This window comes from Schistocerca americana, chromosome 2 (genome assembly GCF_021461395.2).
Source record: "Schistocerca americana isolate TAMUIC-IGC-003095 chromosome 2, iqSchAmer2.1, whole genome shotgun sequence".
NCBI lineage: Eukaryota > Metazoa > Arthropoda > Insecta > Orthoptera > Acrididae > Schistocerca > Schistocerca americana.
In genome coordinates, this window is record NC_060120.1 from 366,914,795 (window position 1) to 366,937,347 (window position 22,553).

General features: G+C 45.1%; 2 protein-coding genes across 2 annotated transcripts; both read right to left on the bottom strand.

Moving 5' to 3' along the window:
- Positions 1–599: 599 nt before the first annotated feature.
- On the bottom strand, positions 600–19,450 carry LOC124594020 (cuticle protein 18.6-like). The gene is made up of 3 exons (XM_047132372.1): positions 19,436–19,450; positions 14,325–14,495; positions 600–1,238 (listed from the first exon to the last, which is right to left on the bottom strand). The coding sequence occupies exons 1-3, from the start codon at positions 19,448–19,450 to the stop codon at positions 600–602; spliced, it is 825 nt and encodes a 274-aa protein (XP_046988328.1).
- Positions 19,451–19,528: 78 nt separating this feature from the next.
- LOC124594021 (cuticle protein 18.6) lies at positions 19,529–21,314 on the bottom strand. Its single transcript, XM_047132373.1, has 2 exons — positions 21,303–21,314; positions 19,529–20,315 (listed from the first exon to the last, which is right to left on the bottom strand). Exons 1-2 carry the CDS (start codon positions 21,312–21,314, stop codon positions 19,617–19,619), a joined length of 711 nt encoding a protein of 236 aa, XP_046988329.1. The 3' UTR covers positions 19,529–19,616.
- Between the last annotated feature and the right edge of the window lie 1,239 nt (positions 21,315–22,553).

Consider the following 22,553-nt stretch of genomic DNA (forward strand, 5'->3'; position numbering starts at 1 on the left):
TGTAATTAGGTAACAAAGAAATATAATAAAGCATCCCTTTATCACTGAAGTACATTTGTATTAACGCTTAACCATTATGTTCTGTACCTGGATTACTTTTTGTTTTGGTTTATTGCGAACATGTAATGTTTGAGTGTTAATACAAAAAAAAATGTGCTGAAGTGATAAATGGATGTGTCGTTACCTTTCGTTTCGAACTGTTACCTAATAATTGTAGTGCGTCACGCCCAAGTGAGTTCTTCAAGCATAAGTAGATGAGTCAAACATATGAACTGAAACCGTCGTAGAACGGAAACGGTACGTTTCCGGACATGAGCTCCTATTCAATATATTATATACTCATACCGCTATAGAAGTTCTGGCAGTTTGTAACGGGACTTTACGACCACCTAGTATACATAATAAAATGACACAAATGTATATTAAAAGTGACAGAAGGTCTTCGCTGCTGCATGCAATTGTAGTAGTTTATATTACTTCGGATTATAAAAAGTAATAATGAAAAAATACATTGTTTGGATGAATTGATGTTTATTAATGGATACGAAAATTTGTACAAAGTGAGAATGAGTAGTTGCTTGGTTGGTCCACGTCAGTCGTTAACCATGGTAGGCGCCGCCGTAGGCCAGGGCGGGAGCGTAGGCGGCCCTAGCGAGGGGGGCGGCGTAGGCAGCCCTGGCGATGGGAGCGGCGTAAGCCCTGGCGGGGGCGGCGACGGCCACGGGGGCGTGGGCGACGGCCACGGGGGCGGCTACGGCGGGGTGGGCGCCGGCCTCCTTGTGCACGATGGCGTTGAAGCCGTTGACGGGGTCAGCCGTGTAGTCGACGACGCGGATGGAGCCGTCGGGTTCGGCCAGGCTGTAGCTGCCCTGGACGACGTCTCCGCTGCGGCTCTCGTGCTGCGTCTTGGAGTCACCAGTGTGGGCGTCCTGGACGTTGTAGGCGAAGCTGTACTCGGGGTGCGGATCGTACTCCACGGCGGCGGGGGCGGCAGCGACAGCTGGGGCGTAGGCCCTGGCTACGGGGGCGGCGTAAGCCCTAGCGACGGGGGCGGCGTAACGAGCGATGGGGGCGGCGTAGGCGGGGGCGGCGTATCCTCGGGCAGCCAGAGGTGCGCCGGGGGCGTAGACGGCGGGGGCGCCCAGGTAGCCGGCGCTTGCCACGGCCACCACCACGGACAGGACGATCAACTGCCGGAGAAAGAGAACACTGTTATCATTCTTGCTATCGTCACAATCCTAATTAAACAATACTTCATCTTTTATGTAGAAATTGTTCTCCCTTACTGCTGTGGCTCTGCAGCAGATATCTTTTTTTGTAGGTATCCGTAACATTCCCATATGAGAGTCTGAAGTGAAGAAAAATTTGGAATTCGCTAAATGAAATTCGGAGCAAAAGAAGAACAGCGTTAATGTAATTTTAAAAACATGCATCAATACTGAGTCTCCTTTCAAAACTTACTATTATATCTACAATCCGTGGATTAATACGCTACAACATACTGCGAAGTTTTTGTATGAAATAGTAAAGAAAGTTCAGATGGTTCAATACTGCCTGCGAAAAGCGCACATCCACAATTACATCGCAGTGCTATACTTTACATTAATCTATTCCACATGTTCCCACGTTATCTGAATCGTAGTGTACTAATTATTGTGGCTTCTGAATCGTAGGAATGTACGTGGTTTCTTTGATAATCGTCCTGACTCAAGTACCATAAAAAATATTACATGAAGGAATTTGGCGTAATGTTTGAAATAGTTATGTCCTTAAGGTATTAAGAAAGGAACAAAAATGTGTCGTCTAACACATTCCTGCTCCGCACTATCGTCCACAATGTTCAGTTCCATTTTAAGTGATGAACAGATTCCGTGGTCCTCGTTTATGACGTACGACAGGTGGAACTAAGCTCTACATAAAGCTGCGCTGAGACGTCGGTACGATGACAAGCGAACACGAGAGAGCGCTGCTGCCGGCTGCCTCACCTTGCACGCCATGCTGCTGCTACGTTCCGCTGCTGTGTGCCTGTTTGGGCGGCGGTCACAGCTTATATAGCCACAGCCGTTGCCGCCTGGTCCCCCCTACGGCGCAAAATTTTCGCCATTCACCGCACTAAACCTGATCCCTGTCGCGCTTGTTCACCTCATACTTCCTACATTGCAAAACGTCAGTGGCGAATATGAGTGTCTTAGTTAATTAGTAACATATACCCATGTTCCATTTGCCCGTTAAATTGTAATGATATGAAACGAGTCATTTTATATTAACATCACAAATTATTTAGTAAATATAACTACTTCTTCTTCTTCAGTAGCATTACAGCTCTTGATGAGCCTTGGCTCCTTCAACAATCCTCCTCCACACTTCTCGATTATTTGCTGCTCTTTTCCACGCCTGGACTCCCATACTGGTGATATCCATTATTACCTCGTCGATTCATCTTCTTCTAGGTCTCCCTTTTCGCCTAACTGAATGGATCATACCTTTCATTTAAAAAAATGTTCTAATGTGTGCGAAATCTTATGGGACTTAACTCCTGAGATCATCAGTCCCTAACACACTACTTAACCTAAATTATCCTAAGGACAAACACACACACCCATGCCCGAAGGAGGACTCGAACCTCCGCCAGGACCAGCCGCACAGTCCATGACTGCAGCGTCTGAGACCGCTCGGCTAATCCCGCGCGGCATCACCCTACACCCTATTTATTATTTCCTCACCATGTGTTACACTTACAGGGTGAGAATTATTGAACTATATAAAAAAATCGTCATAACTTCTGAACGGTTAGCGTTAGGACATTCAAACTGCACTGTTGACCACGGGGCATGATAGGAATCAGCATGCGTAAGCGTGGTTTGGTTTCATTTAGATGGGTTCGTCAATAATTGTAATTGCGGTATTTCGGGGACTAAGAATCCTCATTTCGCAAACGGGAAGCCTCTTCACCCTCAACGGGATAATCAGTGCGATATTTCTTAACGTCACGGTGACTACCGGACGGTACGTGAAGGTTTTGGAAGATGATTTCATCCCCATTATCCAAAGTGACCCTGATTTCGACAAGACGTGATTCATGCAAAACGGAGATCGACGTCATCGAAGCAGGAGAGTGTCTGATGTACGAAGGAGGACTTTGGAGACCGCATTCTGGCTGTGGGATACCCAGAGGCCACAGGCCTGGGTCTCGATTGGCCGCCACATTCTCCGGATCTGAACACATGCGACTCCTCTTTGTGGGGCTGTATTAAAGACAAGATGTACAGCAACCCCAACCTTCTAACTAGCGATCTCAGTGACAACAGACGATCCAAATACACACACACACAGCGGGTATGGTACCGCAAAATACCTCCAAAATATTCTCTTACATAGCACTCGCAACGGAACTCCTACAAAAAACACCACCAGGCCACCCCACCTAGATGCCAGACAGTGAAACAAAACAACGTAATATCACGCGTGCGCACTTGTTCACACCCACCCACCCACACACACACACACACACACACACACACACACACACACACATACACACACGCACCAAATAACACTATCAACACTCCGGAAGACAAAGCACGTACGAAGCAGCTTGCATCCTGTACAGTGTGCGGGACACAACAACCAGACCTCATCACAATCAAACAGACACCCACACTCCGCACCCCTAAACAACTTTCCTCTCATCCTCACCCCACCAAGACGGTAACTATTGCAAGTATTGTAACTTAAAACAACAAACAATACTCCGAAAACAGAGAACCTCCGTATTGTAGCATTTATTATAGACAGTATGTTCCCCTAAATTTCTGAAAAGTTATTTCCATCTTTACTTTTTCTATATTCTTACTGTGCATCCCACATTACATGTTTTAATACCTCACGTCTTATTGTATTCTCACTTGCATATACTTATGTTTTTCATTTAATCTTTTATGTTTTATACCTTTATATTAACTTAACCTAAAATGAAATAAATATATGATGTGGAAATTCCGTTTATCAAAATAAATGAGTAGCAAGAACTTCTTGCAGTCGTTTGTAAATAAAAGATAAAAATAAAATGTTAAAATTGTAGCGCAGAAGCGAACAATGAGCAACTTAGAAAGCTATAGAAAAGCCAACTCTTCCCCTTTCAGGGTTACAGAACCGAAAAATCTAAAAGAAAGTGCACATCCCCGCACAACTTCTGGACCTCGCTACACTCTTCAGGAGCTCTTTCTCGCGGAACATTCTTCGGATTACTACGCATCGCACGGATTTTTGGACGTGGCCATCAACACGAACGTTGATGAAATCTTCTCGGGCTTCCATCCGGGTAGCTGCGTCGAAAATGCGCGACGTTTCGATGAGTGTCATTCTCATCATCTAATGGCGAAGATGATAGCCAGAAGATGATGAGAATGACACTCATCGAAACGTCGCGGATTTTCGACGCAGCTACCCGGATGGAAGTCCGAGAAGATTTCATCAGCAGTATACACCGGGAAAGCCTACATTCACATAACACGGACGTTTCTTCGGATTCTGCTCTGGACTGCCTGTACTTCCCAGTATGGGTAGCAGGGGTTGTGTGGCGTGGGCTGGGCGGTTTTTTAGGTTAGATGGCCTTGGGCAAGTACAGAAAGGGCAACAGCCTCAACGGGTGCTGGGCAAAGTCAGGACATGCGGGGACCAAGCAGCAATCGGTATTGTAATTGTAAACTGTCGAAGCTGCGTTGGTAAAGTACCGGAACTTCAAGCGCTGATAGAAAGCACCGAAGTTGAAATCGTTATAGGTACAGAAAGCTGGCTGAAGCCAGAGATAAATTCTGCCGAAATTTTTACAAAGGTACAGACGGTGTTTAGAAAGGATAGATTGCATGCAACCGGTGGTGGAGTGTTCGTCGCTGTTAGTAGTAGTTTATCCTGTAGTGAAATAGAAGTGGATAGTTCCTGTGAATTATTATGGGTGGAGGTTACACTCAACAACCGAGCTAGGTTAATAATTGGCTCCTTTTACCGATCTCCCGACTCAGCAGCATTAGTGGCAGAAAAACTGAGAGAAAATTTGGAATACATTTCACATAAATTTTCTCAGCATGTTATAGACTTAGGTGGAGATTTCAATTTACCAGATATAGACTCGGACACTCAGATGTTTAGGACGGGTGGTAGGGACAGAGCATCGAGTGACATTATATTGAGTGCACATCCGAAAATTACCTCGAGCAATTAAACAGAGAACCGACTCGTGGAGATAACATCTTGGACCTACTGATAACAAACAGACCCGAACTTTTCGACTCTGTATGTGCAGAACAGGGAATCAGTGATCATAAGGCCGTTGCAGCATCCCTGAACATGGAAGTTAATAGGAATATAAAAAGGGAGGAAGGTTTATCTGTTTATCAAGAGTAATAGAAGGCAGGTTTCAGACTACCTAACAGATCAAAACGAAAATTTCTGTTCCGACACTGACAATGTTGAGTGTTTATGGAAAAAGTTCGAGGCAATCGTAAAATGCGTTTTAGACAGGTACGTGCCGAGTAAAACTGTGAGGGACGGGAAAAACCCACCGTGGTACAACAACAAAGTTAGGAAACTACTGCGAAAGCAAAGAGAGCATCACTCCAAGTTTAAACGCAGCCAAAACCTCTCAGACAAACAGAGGCTAAACGATGTCAAAGTTAGCGTAAGGAGGGGTATGCGTGAAGCGCTCAGTGAATTCGAAAGTAAAATTCTATGTACCGACTTGACAGAAAATCCTCGGAGGTTCTGGTCTTACGTTAAATTCCGTTTATCAAAATGAACAGCATATCCAGACACTCCGAGATGATGATGGCATTGAAGCAGAGGATGACACGCGTAAAGCTGAAATACTAAACACCTTTTTCCAAAGCTGTTTCACAGAGGAAGACCGCACTGCAGTTCCTTCTCTAAATCTCTAAATCCTCGCACAAACGAAAAAATGGCTGACATAGAAATAAGTGTCCAAGGAAAAGAAAAGCAACTGGAATCACTCAACAGAGGAAAGTCCACTGGACCTGACGGGATACCAATTCGATTCTACACAGAGTACGCGAAAGAACTTGCCCCCCTTCTAACAGCCGTGTACCGCAAGTCTCTAGAGGTACGGAAGGTTCCAAATGATTGGAAAAGAGCACAGGTAGTCCCAGTCTTCAAGAAGGGTCGTCGAGCAGATGTGCAAAACTATAGACCTATATCTCTGACGTCGATCTGTTGTAGAATTTTAGAACATGTTTTTTGTTCGAGTATCATGTCGTTTTTGGAAACCCAGAATCTATTATGTAGGAATCAACATGGATTCCGGAAACAGCGATCGTGTGAGACCCAACTCGCTTTATTTGTTCATGAGATCCAGAAAATATTAGATACAGGCTCCCAAGTAGATGCTATTTTTCTTGACTTCCGGAAGGCGTTCGATACAGTTCCGCACTGTCGCCTGATAAACAAAGTAAGAGCCTACGGAATATCAGACCAGCTGTGTGGCTGGATTGAAGAGTTTTTAGCAAACAGAACACAACATTTTGTTATCAATGGAGAGACGTCTACAGACGTTAAAGTAACCTCTGGCGTGCCACAGGGGAGTGTTATGGGACCATTGCTTTTCACAATATATATAAATAACCTAGTAGATAGTGTCGGAAGTTCCATGCGGCTTTTCGCGGATGATGCTGTAGTATACAGAGAAGTTGCAGCATTAGAAAATTGTAGCGAAATGCAGGAAGATCTGCAGCGGATAGGCACTTGATGCAGGGAGTGGCAACTGACCCTTAACATAGGCAAATGTAATGTATTGCGAATACATAGAAAGAAGGATCCTTTATTGTATGATTATATGATAGCGGAACAAACACTGGTAGCAGTTACTTCTGTAAAGTATCTGGGAGTATGCGTGCGGAACGATTTGTAGTGGAATGATCATATAAAATTAATTGTTGGTAAGGCGGGTGCCAGGTTGAGATTCATTGGGAGAATCCTTAGAAAATGTAGTCCATCAACAAAGGAGGTGGCTTACAAAACACTCGTTCGACCTATACTTGAGTATTGCTCATCAGTGTGGGATCCGTACCAGATCGGGTTGACGGAGGAGATAGAGAAGATCCAAAGAAGAGCGGCGCGTTTCGTCACAGGGTTATTTGGTAACCGTGATAGCGTTACGGAGATGTTTAACAAACTCAAATGGCAGGCTCTGCAAGAGAGGCGCTCTGCATCGCGGTGTAGATTGCTCGCCAGGTTTCGAGAGGGTGCGTTTCTGGATGAGGTATCGAATATATTGCTTCCCCCTACTTATACCTCCCGAGGAGATCACGAATGTAAAATTAGAGAGATTAGAGCGCGCACAGAGGCTTTCAGACAGTTGTTCTTCCCGCGAACCATACGCGACTGGAACAGGAAAGGGAGGTAATGACAGTGGCACGTAAAGTGCCCTCCGCCACACACCGTTGGGTGGCTTGCGGAGTATAAATGTAGATGTAGATGTATGCACTGAACCTGTGATGTTGAACAAACTTGTTGTTGAACTGACCCGAGATTTTGCATTGTGTACAAAGTACATCTGTTTACAAATAGGGAAAGTGTCAACCGTTAACCCGGGTAATATTTACCGAATGCTAAATGATCATCTATACAGTATGGAATTCCCTGAGAGTTCTACCAGTTTTCCCGAAGTGGAACTGAAAGACACCATTATTGCACTGATTTGTGACAGCGTGAATAGACATTCGACCATAATAGAACAAGATAATGGTCTACAGTTTGATGGATGAACTCCATGATATAGCAATGATTGACAGTGATTGTATATCCGGTTGTAAAACACATGAGCAGTCCTTTCTTCAGAAACCAAATTAAATTTCGATTATAAGAAGTCTGCAGTTGAATTTTGAAAAAACGGAAACAAGGGAAAAGGGTCGCTTTCATCCATGCAGCATAAATATCACAAAGTTATGTCAATGAAAAATATGGGAAAAATATTTTTTTCGTGATGGCACACAAAGTGATAAGATGATGATAGTACACTATTGGACTTTACAAGAAGTAGTGTAGGCTATGGACCATCGACTGTTTATCCAAGATACCGACATTCGAAAGTGGGTCTTGCAAATGAGCAGGGAAGTAAAGTTACACAATATCAATGCATGCCCCAAATGGCTACTGAATTTTGAAAAGGTGCGCGGAATTTTATCTCGGAAAACACAAAGTTTATAAGTAGACACTGTATAAACGATGAAAATGATCTCGACGAAATCATTTTACGACTTTTAGCGCAAGTTAAGGAGTACAACAGCGTTTTGGGAGCTGAAAATTTGTACAACTTCGAACAGACCGGATTCAACCTGGAGTTCCATTCTATGCGGACTATTTTTCCAAACTGGTGTAAAGAAAATTGAATTCATACCGCAGCCATTGTAATCAGTTACAGTTAAACGATTCAGCCCTGCAGTCTCTGAAACTAGCAAACTGTTTACCAGCCTGTTCATAGTTTTAAAAGAAACTAATGGAGAGTTTTCACAGAGAAGTAGAGAACTTCTTTTTGAAGCCAAAAATGTTCTTGTGACGCCTGACCATGTCAGATGATTCTTGACAGAAGTTTTCTTTCCCAGTGCAGGAGAAAAATCTGTATTATCGTTAGATTCCTGGGGCGGTCAGTGCGAAACAACTGTTGTGAATGTCGCAACTGAGGACGAGGAACTTGTTCATCTGGTGGTTCCAAAAAGCTCAACGGGGCAAGTTCAGCAGTTGGACGTATACGGCTTTCGATGTTGGAAGAACTTTGTAACAAGATTCTCAGATTTAGTTCTGCTGCATGATTATTAGGTCAATCTCTATTTGAAAAACAATATGATGAAGCTGCTGCCACTAGTGCATTGGCAGTTCTCTTCGTCGAGGTGTTCCAATGTACTGAAATATGACTGGCACAAATCAGTTTTAAGCATTTATTTACCGATTATCATTACTGTAAAGATTTTATATCATAATAATTGGTTATCATTATTTTCTGTTAAGAAAATACACATATGTGAACCTGTAACTAAAAAAAAAAAAAAAAAAAGAAGTATGAACTGAAAAAGTAAAATAACAGTTTCCATAATACAACAAATAACTAGAATAATAATGAACGTTTATATATTTTAATTAGGTGTGTTGCACATACTCCAACAGCACATTCTGTACAACTTATTTTCCAAAAATGGTATTACAGAATCTACCTTCATCACACATGAATGTATGTGGAATGTGAGTTTCTTTAATTTATGTTGCAACAAAAGTTTCTATTTCGCAAAATTCATTAACAATGTAGGAGTGATTTGTAGATTTTATGATTTTTTCAAAAGTTGATTATACAGTTTTCAATAACGTGAGTTACACTTCAACTTTATATAAAAGTGTTTTATGTTTCATGGTTTCGAAGCTATTTCCTCTAAACCCAATACACCAAATTACTTTTCGGCATTTGTTTTACCCCTTAAAAGTGAAACTGGGCGAAAACAAAAATACTTATTGCTTTATTTTGCTCCCTACAAACACCTACCAAATTTCATCAAGATCGTTCATTGAGTCTAGGGAATATTCCTTGTGAGTGTAACGATACTGCCGGCCGTGGTGGCCGAGCGATTCTAGGCGCTACAGTCTGGAACCGCGGGACTGCTACGGCCGCAGGTTCGAATCCTGCCTCGGGCATGGATGTGTGTGATGTCTTTAGGTTAGTTAGGTTTAAGTTGTTCTAGGGGACTGATGATCTCAGAAGTTACGTCCCATTGTGCTCAGAGCCATTTGAACCATTTTGTAACGATATTCCTGTCTCCTGCTGGCATAGTGAGCATGCGTAACATCGCATGTTTAAGTTTTACGTCATAATGTAGAACTAAACTATGTTTTTTATATAATTACAAACTTTTAAAAATTCCACCGAGTACAACATCTTGCGTGAATAGATACACCTTATCCCTAATGGCTGGGAATACAAGTTCTCAGTTGTAAAACTCAATGTAGATCTCGCAACACAAAGAAGCCTCGAAAGACAGTCTAGAACGCTTCAGAAATGATTTCTAAGTAATTGTCCCTGTAACCGCCCTGTTAAATTGTTAGAATCTTAGTCAGAAATGTCGCGTAATAAATATTTCGCTTGAAGCGCCGTTGTGACGCAGGCAAAGGCCAATTGTGGAAAGTAAGCCACTGAGTATTAAAAGCAATGTTATTAAAGAATACACCCGACTGATTACACAAATAAGAGAGCACGTACATTCAAGAATGGGTGGTTCAAAATAAGAATTAATACTGTAAGAGGAATGGGTCATAAGTATAGTTAGATCGGTACACACTCAGTTGTATGCGAACATACGATCGGTATAGAGGCACGTACATTCTAAGTACCATCATTCCCCGTGGCCTAGGTAAAATGAATTGTGGTTAAAATGCGTTTATTCATCTAAGAAAGAAAATAATCGGACTTCGTAAGTAAATGAAAAGAAAGATTGCAGGCGAGGTAAATATGACCTATATATTGCAATTGACATTGGCGGCCACGAAGGGAAAGAGATGAACGCATTCAGTACCTCTGTTGTTGAGCAGGGCCGTCGTGAACATCGTCGCCACCATCTAAATTCTCCATACTAAATTAAAATAGTAATAATCTTCCAGAGTTACAGGAGCTGGGATTCATAGTATCGAAAGTGAGAAAATCGTAGTGTTTCGAAAGTTGCTTTCATTATTTAGCATAATTTCACTAGTAACTACACAGCACGTCTTATCACCAGGACATGAGAACAACGAAAGGTAACTAGTACTAAACCTAATAAACAAAGAGCGTAAATCTTCTTTTGTCCATCACTGTTAAATACTTCTCAAATGAATCTTTGGTGTTAGAGTCGAAAAATTATCTGTACATTTATCAATAAGAAAAAAATTATTAACTTCCTTTATAACTCCCATAATCGTGAACATCGTAGACCGAACAAATGTCCATACTAAAAGGAGCCCTGGCAGATTGTTGATCAGAGAGCTGCTTACAGCTTGTGAGGAGACTGTGAAGTCAAGTTACTGACGGTGCATCCCAAAACTGCTGTACCGCTCCCTTTGATACCGTATACAGTTCAGTCCTACAAAATTACTGAAAATTATTGAAATCTGAATATGGGTGTCCACATATTTGAAAACAGCAAGCACTTCACAATCAAATCAGTGAACACCTCAATCCCGCTCGCATTCGGGAGGACGACGGTTCAATCCCACGTCCGGCCGTCCTGATTTAGGTTTTCCGTGATTTCCCTAAATCACTCCAGGCAAATGCCGGGATGGTTCCTCTGAAAGGGCACGGCCGAATTCCTTCCCCATCCTTCCCTAATCCGATGAGACCGATGACCACGTTGTCTGCTCTCCTTCCCGAAAACAACCAACCAACCAACCTCAATCCCGCACTCGAAGTTTACCAGCAGATATCATGTAAACAATCCCAAGCTTTATCTTCACAGCGTCGACTGTATGACATTTGGTATATACTATTTCTCAGCTCAGCTAATACAGCACAGAAAACAAACCTATAAACTAGTAACGAACAAATGAGGCAAGGCAACTGAGCTCTATTCTGGTACCCTGAGATAAACTGAAATAATTCTTTGAACAACTGATGTCAGCATGAATATAATTAACAACCTATTTATGACCACTGATACAATGAGTGCCAGTTTATGTGCTGATTTTCATAGAAAGCTACACCATGAGTTATCTGAAGCTTCAAACTATTATTTACATATGATATTAATGTTGTCCTTTGCAGTTACCATGCACTACAAGCTTCCTGGCAAATTAAAACAATGTATCAGACAGGGAATCCAACACGGAACTTTACTTCTTGTGGACAAAGTGTTGCTGGTTTTCTTTTCTTTTGCCGGGACTCAAATCCAGGACTCCCACTCACTGTTCTTCCTACCAACTTTTTTCTATGTATTTATTTTTTAAGCCAAATTAAATAAGAACAGATTGACGTTCCAATCTTTACATAAATTTGTTATTTTAATTAAATAGCATTTAGCAGCCTTCTTTTCTAAACTCACTACAAAATGAAATATTAACTTGGGTAAACAAAACAATACAAACACACCCTCAAGCGGCCCAAGGGCTCTTCTTTTTTTCTAGCCGTCATAGTCCGGTGTATTCTTTTATTTCAGAAACAAAAAATAACTAGCCATGAAGAGACCGTTATACAGAGTATACGATCTCTGTTTCTGATCCTTTTTTCTAACTTGTTTTCCATGATTAGTAAATAGCCACAATAGCCGAGCTTATGCAAAAAAAAAGAAAGAAAAAAAAATCTGGCTGCTGTTGCAAAGTCATCCGTAAATTAAACACTTGTAAGGAAAAATGCTGAGAAGATGAAAAGAAAAAGGAAGATAAGGAAGGTAGGAAGACTTGCATCGCCATGCTCCACTCGTCTCGCCGTTAGAACAACGGTCTGGCACCGCGCGACCGCCACGTCGCAGGTTCCAATCCTGCCTCGGGCATGGATGTGTGTGATGTCCTTAGGTTAGTTAGGTTAAGTAGTTCTAAGTTCTAGGGGACTGATGTCCGTAGACGTTAAGTTCCATAGTACTCAGAGCCATTTGAGCAATTTAGAACAACGGCCGTTCTATCGTCGGAGGGGAGAGGGGGTGTTTCCCGCCTTTGTGGCGCGTTTCGTCTCGATTCCAGCTCCTGGGAGGGTTCTAAGGAGTTCATGAAAGTGGCCCGATAGTGTCGATGCCGGCGCAAGGTGTGGCGTTGTACATGGACACGTGCCCAGAAGTTCGCCGGATCTACGATGTGATGGCGTGCCACTTAGACGACGGAAAGTAAGGCGCATCAGGATGTATCTGCATGGTAGGAGAGACGTGTTAGGGGGCACTCGAAGGTAGAAAACCACAATCTTCTGTACAAGGCTCCAGACAGCTGCTGGAGCCCCATACTCGAAACTGCGTAAATCCGTATCTTCGACATCGCAATTGAGGAACAGGGGTGAGTCCACCAGCGCGATGCGGTGCAGTTTCTGCCTTGTAGTATATTTGCTATTGACGAGAAAGTACCACGTCACAGTGATGTCAGTGTTGTTGTATGGTTGTTGGCTCGTTTCCTAAACCATAGGTCATGAAAACTGGGGTGACGTGCTTCGGCGGGGCTTCGGGGTAGGGACGCTCAGAGAAGGCGGTAGATGCGTAGGTATTCGTCTTCCAGCCTGGGGAGCGTGTTGCATATGTAACAGTATTCCAAAAGGAAAACTCCGATCAGTGGCATTTGAAGTAGTATATGTACCAATGACGTTGGCAGGCGTCTCGAAATAAGTCATATTCGGCGGTCAACATTCCAGTGAAACTATATCCTCGCTTTTCCACAACCGGAGGTGTAAAGTCACGTGGTACTAGCTCCTACGTCAACAAGCGTGAGGCCACCATCCCACTTCGGTAAAGTAAGAGCATCATACTCGAATATGAAGATATGGCCGCAACATATAAAATACCCGAAGGCTGCTTATAGCCTGGCAGCCATTGTCGCAGTGATGGGCAGAATCTGGGCCATGTGGGGTATCCGGGCTGCCAGGTGTGCACTGACAAAGGTGATCCTCTGGCACATTTTCAGCAGGCGTAGTAGGTGGCTCTGTATGTTCGCCCGCACGCGTTGAAGTAGTGCCCGAAAATCGATCATCGAGGTACGGCGAAGCTCTCGCGTGCACACCACTCTGAGAGAGCGGAGGATGTCCACCAGCTCAAAGAGAGCCACGCTATCTGTGACCCTGACTTACTGGGCGTGCGATCCGTATATATTCTCTGAGTCTTCTAATGACGAGAAGCCTGGACATCGCCCCTTGAAGGAGGTGCGTGATCACACCTCCGTGAACGTCGGGGATATCACTATCCAGTCCGTCACTGCGTTGAGTAATGCGTGACTCACACGATCAAACATTTGATTGAAATCGATGGAAATAGAAACGCGTGTCAGTCGGAATTGTGTCGCCACAGCGATCACTGAAGGCAGTCTTGATGTTATTATCGCCAACTAAGGAAGTTTGTTCATGGGACACAACTTATCGGAACATTTGTTTGTGTCGCATTGCTAGAACTCTCGTGGAAATTTTGAAGTCGCAATTTAGTAACGTGATTGGCCAGTAACTACCAAGCCGTGTTCCTCATGCAAGTTTCGGGAAAGGTATGAGTAAGCCTTCTATGGGCGTTGGTGTCTTGAGTGGTGTGCCATACAAAGTTTGCAGTACGAGACCGATTCAGTGATGCTTTGGCCACAGCTCGAAGGATATAGTCGGTGGTCACTTCCACAGTAAGGAGTGTTACCGCAGCGGCGTCCAGTTTATGATGGATCTCCTGGGGAACCTCAACAATAGCCTCTGCACCGGTCGGTACTTCTTGATAGTGGTGTCTCTCGTCCGTCATGAAGGCATCGGCGACGGGATCTTGCGATGTCAGCCGTAGTCCATCAGGTAGGTCTGAAGTTGACAATAAAGCCTGTTGACGTCGACAAACATTTTGAGGATATGACGCATATAACGTTCTTCACCACTAATCCTGTTTTTGCCGCGTGGTTGTATGATGTCTCCTTCCAGAGGGCACCTGGTCAAGTTTAAAATTTCTGCCTTGATGCGTTGATGTTCTTTTTGACGGCCCAGGGGACGGGGGACGGTCCATGAGGTCGCATTGAGCAATATAGTAGAAATCTGTTGTGAGGTGGTTCCACCAGGCTTTGGCTCTGCCATATTGTGTCAAGATGCGGCGGATGGCCGGTTTGGCGCACAGTATCCACCACTGCAGTGTGGCCTCGTACCGCATGATGCGTTTGACACAATCATATCAAGCTTCTGCGACCCGTTGTCGACATTCGGGGTCTCGCAATAGCGCAGTGTTCAGTTTTCAGGGTCCTGCGCTGCACCATATAGACTGTATGCGCTGCGCCATGTAGACTGTCTATAAAGGTCGATGGTACAGATGTAGATTTCATATTCCGAAAGACAGATGGTCAATGTTCCGCGTGGAGATGATAGAATGTGTCAGACATACATATTTTATCGAGCCGGCCGGCGCAGTGTCTCGTGATGTGTGACGCCCCGGGCGATCACTGTGTGCCACTCTCCGTCTTCAAGTGCCGATGAGACGAAGGTGGCGGACAAAAAAGCCAAGTTCTGGACATGTGGTGAAATGTGGTTATTCGTATGTACGCTCAAAATCGCAATTGAGATTTCCGACCACAATGAGGTGATTGTATTTCCGAGAAATAAATGCGTGATAACCTTTGCATGGACCTAGGAGCTATCCCATAGGGCGTGTAGTTTTATGATTCTGATTCCCTCACATGTCAGGTAGATTTGCGACATTAGAAACTGCAAGCCCTTCTCGGAGGAGGGTGGTCCTACACGAGTATTCCATATCCACCTCTCGTATCCATGTGACCAACATCAAGTTGCTGTCCTCAGTTCTTGTAGAAGGGCTATGTCGATGTCCGCTGCACCTGTCGTGTTGTGCAGTACTTGAAGCTTAAAGTGGTAGCCGATATTATTGGGTATGCCTGGTAGGGGATCCGTGCTGACGATATGCTCATAGCTGCTGAACTTTGAGGTGGAGGATTGTGGAAGCCCATGGGGCAGGAGACGTTGTGGGATAATCTCTCATTTTAGTGTCAGTGTAATGGAGGAACAAAAGCCGGCCGCGGTGGTCTCGCGGTTCTAGGCGCGCAGTCCGGAACCGCGCGACTGCTACGGTCGCAGGTTCGAATCCTGCCTCGGGCATGGATGTGTGTGATGTCCTTAGGTTAGTTAGGTTTAAGTAGTTCTAAGTTCTAGGGGACTGATGACCACAGCTGTTAAGTCCCATAGTGCTCAGAGCCATTGCTTGGAAGAACAAATCTCAGTTCCGCATCAGGTTGGAGTGGCAAATCCCCATCATCTGGGCCGGCCGGAGTGGCCGGGCGGTTCTAGGCGCTACAGTCTGGAACCGAGCGACCGCTACGGTCGCAGGTTCGAATCCTGCCTCGGGCATGGATGTGTGTGATATCCTTAGGTTAGTTAGGTTTAAGTAGTTCTACGTTCTAGGGGACTGATGACCTCAGAAGTTAAGTCAGAGCTCAGAGCCATTTGAACCCATCATCTGCCCATAACAACGGTTCGTAGGTTTCAACATGGCGAGAGGTGGCGGCGCTGGCCGAGTCGACGCAGCCGCTTCGGCGACGATGGGCGTGCTATTTCTACGGCTTCCGGGCGTGGTTCTTGCTCACAATTTCTGATGCAAGAATGTCATTCTTGGGGAGAATGCGTCTCCCTGGCAGCAGAAGATTTCAGATTTTTGCGGCACCTCTTCGTCTTACGAAGTTGACTCAATGGTCGATTCTGATGTCTTACTGCGTTTCCTGCGCCGTTAGGGCTACTTTTCCTTCCGGCAATGTGTGTCGATGTCTTAGGAAGAAAGTGACTCCCGTCGTTCCGGTACAAAAGCCGCTGCTGGGATAATGCGGTCTTCAGTCTCCATAAGACCCTCACGAGTATGCTTGTGATCTTCGAGTGTGGGTGGGTCCGGTTGGAAGTTATGTTAACGGGCAGCATTGTCGGTGGCAACCTGCTGTGACGCCTTCGGTTGTGTCAGTCCTGGGAGAACGTTATGAACAGCGCCTCAGCGCCTTCTGAGGGGTGGTCGTGCGGTGCCAACACGCAGGTGATTGGAAATTCAGTTGTGGTTCGGTCGGCTTTCGTGTCGTCGTACCGTAGTTGTGTGATGCGGCGTTTCAGGCATCCATTGCGGACGTCGCCCTCTTTGCCATAACCAATAACATGTTCGGGGTTGACCGTCGTAACTCATCACTGATCGGCAGCAGCCAACTAAAATGTACCCGTGTTTCGGCTACACGTCTGTATACTCTTCTATAAGGGCTTAGCTCCGCGATGACTTCTTCCTGTACCTCGAAAGGCAGTTCGAGAACACGGATCGTTCGAAGCCTAAGTTCGTCATGGCCCACAACCATAGGCCCGATGTAGTCGTCGGGTGTCGAAATTTGAGTAATTGTCGCGTCCGTTGGATAATCTCGTTGCAGGCAACGTCGGAAGTCATCTGAACATAAAGGACGCTGCTGACCATCGATAGGTCAACGACGATGAGATCGTCACAAGGAATCTTAACATCATCACGTAAGAGTTGGCCATGACAGTTTGTTCGACTTGGAGGCGCTGTGACGCGGAAGTAAACAAACACCACGCGTGCGGCGGCGGGGACGGCTGTGAGCGATCCGCACTGCGGAATTGCCAGAGGCGGATGCTGGTTAAGCTATCCACGCGTGACTCACAACCCGTCCTCGAAACTACACATCGAAGCAGTACCTCTTTTCTACTATCCAAAGCTAACAGACGTTCTCCTGCATATTTTCTGGGACTGACACTCCAGGAAAAAAATTGGCCATATGCGAGTGAGGTGGTGGTGGTTAGTGTTTAACGTCCCGTCGACAACGAGGTCATTAGAGACGGAGCGCAAGCTCGGGTTAGGGAAGGATTGGGAAGGAAATCGGCCGTGCCCTTTCAAAGGAACCATCCCGGCATTTGCCTGAAACGATTTAGGGAAATCACGGAAAACCTAAATCAGGATGGCCGGAGACGGGATTGAACCGTCGTCCTCCCGAATGCGAGTCCAGTGTGCTAACCACTGCGCCACCTCGCTCGGTACGCGAGTGAGACTCACCGTCGTACAAATTTAATTAGGTGTGTACACAGTTCTGCAGACGGGGAACCGGAAATCTCGACGATTTTTGCTTGTTATCGATACTGATACCGGCAAGATATATGTGTAACAATTCCAAGACTTTCGAGAATGCTTTAATTTTAACTTTGAAGTCGGATAACAAATGACAAAAAAAATATTTTTTTGGTGTGATATAATTTCAAATGAAGACTTTTTGGATTTTTTCCTTTACTAGGACTGTTAAGGCTTGTTTCTTGCCACAGTTCATGATTCTAGGTCAATGGGAAGTAGCCTATACCTTTTAATGAGTTTGCGAGTGTCAGAAAATGTGACACAAATGGCCATATATTTTGACTGTATTTACTTAGAAGGTTACATTTAGTACACCGCCAGGGAACCATAGACCTTAGTACATCACTTAAATTTGAACTTGATACGTCTACTCGTTCCCGAGGTAAAAGGTTTTAACAGTCGTATAACTAGACGGATATACAAACAGACGGACAACAAAGTGATCCTTTATATGTTTCGTTTTCACTGATTGAGTCACGGAACTTTAAAAATGATACTACGGAGAAATGGCTTAGTCACAGTCTACAAGACCTGATCCAGAATTAATCTTACACTCTGCAGCGGCGTGTGCACCGTTGTGCAACAATTACTTGAAAAAGTAATACATACCTATATGGCAGAACAACGCAGAATTAGATGTCACCTTGAGCCTTTTCCGTAATAGTGGTACATGATCAGAAATTTCTTTCTGGAACATGGATAAACTGTGTTGTTCTCGCTCGATGGCTCGATCCAACTGGTTCTCACCTTGGACTGTATACTGCTACTACTGCTTCCCACCAATGTCTTCAGCTTCCTATCTGTCAATTATCACATCTGTCCCCTCTGGCTATGTTTGTTAATGTGGAAACGCTGAACTGCAACGTGCCGTGAATCGGACTCCAAGACACCCTGTAAGTATTTCTGTATAACCCGTCGGGTAAGTCCGCTCACCGAGCGAGGTGGCGCAGTGGTAAGACACTGGACTCGCATTCGGGAGGACGACGGTTCAATCCCGCGTCCGGCCATCCTGATTTAGGTTTTCCGTGATTTCCCTAAATCACTCCAGGCAAATGCCGGGATGGTTCCTCTGAAAGGGCACGGCCGACTTCCTTCCCCATCCTTCCCTAATCCGATGAGACCGATGACCACGCTGTCTGGTCTCCTTCCCCAAAACCAACCAACCAACCAACCAAGTCCGCTCAGAGATGAAAGCTCAGAGATAAGGCAAGGGCGTACCACTTCCAATAAAACCATGCCTAATAAAGCACAGTGCCAACGGCCTTGCCGCAGTAGTAAAACCGTCTCCAATTGAGGAGCTACTTGACTAAGAAGTAGCAGCTGCAAAACCGACAGCGACCGGGAGAGGGACGTGCTGACTACATGCCTCTCTAAACCTGCATCCAGTGAAGCCTAAGGGCTGAGGATGACTCGGTGGTCGGTCGGTACCTTTGATCCATTCGCAACCTGTTCAGAGCCAGTGGTTGTAAGGCACATCAGTGTTCAAACAACCTTTTAGATGGTGACAGATTTACCTTATTTTCTGGTAATTGCTTAAATTGTTCGAAATGTTTTATGGCGTAGACATTCTACAACTCGTGCTACATGTCATACAACATTGACTACGTATTATAATTTACAAGTACTGAAAATAGTTATAATACTGTAGCTCAATTACGTACATTTGGGAGAGCCATCGTAATTTAGCATGCATTGGAAAGGCTGGGTTTGGGATGAAAATGAAAATAAGTAATAATGTACCACTAAATAGTTTAGACAAATATTATATTGATGTTCATTAATGGATACAAAAATTTGTACAAAATGAGGATGAGTAGTTGGTTGGTTGGTCCATGTCAGTCCTTAACCATGGTAGGCGCCACCGTAGGCCAGGGCGGGAGCGTAGGCAGCCCTAGCGATGGGGGCGGCGTAGGCAGCCCTGGCGATGGGAGCAGCGTAAGCCCTGGCGGGGGCGGCGACGGCCACGGGGGCGTGGGCGACGGCCACGGGGGCGGCTACGGCGGGGTGGGCGCCGGCCTCCTTGTGCACGACGGCGTTGAAGCCGTTGACGGGGTCAGCCGTGTAGTCGACGGTGCGGATGGAACCGTCGGGTTCGGCCAGGCTGTAGCTGCCCTGGACGACGTCTCCGCTGCGGCTCTCGTGCTGCGTCTTGGAGTCACCAGTGTGGGCGTCCTGGACGTTGTAGGCGAAGCTGTACTCGGGGTGCGGGTCGTACTCCACGGCGGCGGGGGCGGCAGCGACAGCTGGGGCGTAGGCCCTGGCTACGGGGGCGGCGTAGGCCCTAGCCACGGGGGCGGCGTAACGAGCGATGGGGGCAGCGTAGGCGGGGGCGGCGTATCCTCGGGCAGCCAGAGGTGCGCCAGGGGCGTAGACGGCGGGGGCGCCCAGATAGCCGGCGCTTGCCACGGCCACCACCACGGACAGGATGATCAACTGCCAAAGAAACAGAATACAGTTAACATTCCCGCTCTGACATCTCAGTCCCAGATAAAAAGTGCTCCCTCTTTTGTGTAGAACATATTTTCCAGTTTTCGTATGCCCCTGTAGAAGGTGCTTGCAATACTCCTAAGTGGGACTCTGAAGTCAAGAAAAATTTGGCAAAAAAAAGTGGAGATTTTCTGCTGTATGAAGAGTCCATTCAAAGCAAAAGAACTAACGCAGGGACGCATCTCTTTGATAAGCGCTAGTGACCAGTAGAGCTTGCGCTTTAGATGTAATTCTATGAAATATTTAATTGCATCTGCATCCGTTGGACTAATATATTATATCATTCTAAAGTGGTTTTTTTTTATTTTTTTTTTTTTATTCGAGACGTGCTCTGCCACGAGGTGGTAGGTCCTCAACTCTTCAGTGTTGAGGAAATTGGATATTTTTTTTTATTCGTCTGTCTCAGTTGCACTGATATAAAATTCAGCTGTAGTGGTTACCAGTTTGACGCTGACACGCCCACTCTCAAACCACACACCTTGCTATTAACCGCTATTATTCATACAATATGTATATAGTGCCAAATGTCACAAACTACTTCTGTACAGGAAAGTATACAGTGGGGAACAAACACCCTCATCATTGATCTTAGCCTATTTGTTCGTTAAATTTTCCGCTACCTTCTCCCTCTCCCTCTGTTATCTCTCTCTCCCTATATATATATATATATATATATATATATATATATATATATATATATATATATCTTCTGAACATGCCCATTGTTTCTTTGATAATTGTCCTAACTCACGTAGCCTTAAAATTAGACATGGAGGAACCTGGAATAATGTTTTGACAGACGATGTTTTATCAGACGATCTCATTATTTTGTTACGAAAAGCAACAACAAAAAATTGCCGTGTAAGACACGTCTGTCGTTCATTACCAGCAATTGTGTTCAATTCTTCATCGTTATACGTGATTTCCTGGGCCCCGTTTACGAGTATACGAGAGGTGAAAGTATGTTCAAATTAATGCTTGACAAAGCCGTCGCCACGGCGCCAGGTAAACACGAGACTGCGCTGCTGCCGGCTGCCTCACCTTGCACGCCATGCTGCTGCTGTTGCTGCTACGTTCCGCTGCTGTGTGCCTGCTTGGGCGGCGGCCACTGATTATATAGCCACAGCCGGAGCCGCCTGGTCCCCCCGCGGCGCAAAACTTTTGCCATTCACCGCGGAAAACTTGACCCCTGTCGCGCTTGTCGCGTGCATACTTTCTACATTGCAAAAGTCAGTGGCGAGTGTCAGGAGACATAAAGAAAGTGCAGATTAGCTTTAATGTTTACTTTTTAAGAGTAGATTTTAAAAAATTGATTTTACTCTCAGTGTCACTTTTGACATTATACGCATTGATACGTTATTGCAAACGTTAGTGCAAAGGAACACAGATTACATGGTGGGTCTGAAAACGTAAGTGAATTGTCTCAGGTAATAAAAGAAACAAAAGTTACAAACAAAATACTTTTACTGGTCTTGAAAAGCAATCACCATTAGCTGCACAGTTCTGACATTTGCCACAAGGCTCTTTCAAACCGACAGCAAACGCATCTTCTGGAGTCGCTCGAAGCACTGTGGCCCCGTGTTGTTGGATATCCGCATCAGTGCAGGAGATGACACCTAGTGTGTCAGTATGTTCCGTAGACCATGCGACAGTCAATGCATGGTCTGACACAAGGAAAATTACGCTGTTCTCACGTACGTATTCCATATCCTTAAACAATAAGAGGAACTTGGCAGAACAGAAAGAGCTGTGTATAAAAAGTGGACTCATTTGTCTAAATAAATTCCCATTGCTTAGATTACTGCGATCTTTCGTTTCAGCACCATTGCAGTGTTATGTAAGGAAATGGAGAGATAAACAGTGGTCATTGATAGGTGCAATTATTCTCTTATTTTGCACATTCTTCTAATGTCATTAATAAAGGAATATGAAATATTTCACAATATAGGTATGGGATTCCAAAGTAGTGTAAAATCTCTTTCGGTGTGACTCCCTTTTGCGAACGTCCTTGCCGCAGTGGTAACGCTGGTTCCCGTCAGATCACCGAAGTTAAGCGCCGTCGGGCTGGCCTAGCTCTTGGGTGGGTGACCATCCGGTCTGCCAAGCGCTGTTGGCAAGCGGGGTGAACTCAGCCCTTGTGAGGCAAACTGAGGAGCTACTTGATTGAGAAGTAGCGGCTCCGGTCTCGTAAACTGACATACGGCCGTGAGAGCGGTGTGCTGGCCACATGTCCCTCCGTATCCGCATCCAGTGACGTCTGTGTGCTGAGGATGACACGGCGGCCGGTCAGTG

Excerpts from the sequence above, each read along its gene's own strand:
- LOC124594020 (XM_047132372.1), bottom strand. Across the intron at positions 1,239-14,324 it reads ATAAACTGGACGCCGCTGCG|GATTGTGACGATAGCAAGAA; the intron begins GTAACACTCCTT and ends TTGTTTAATTAG.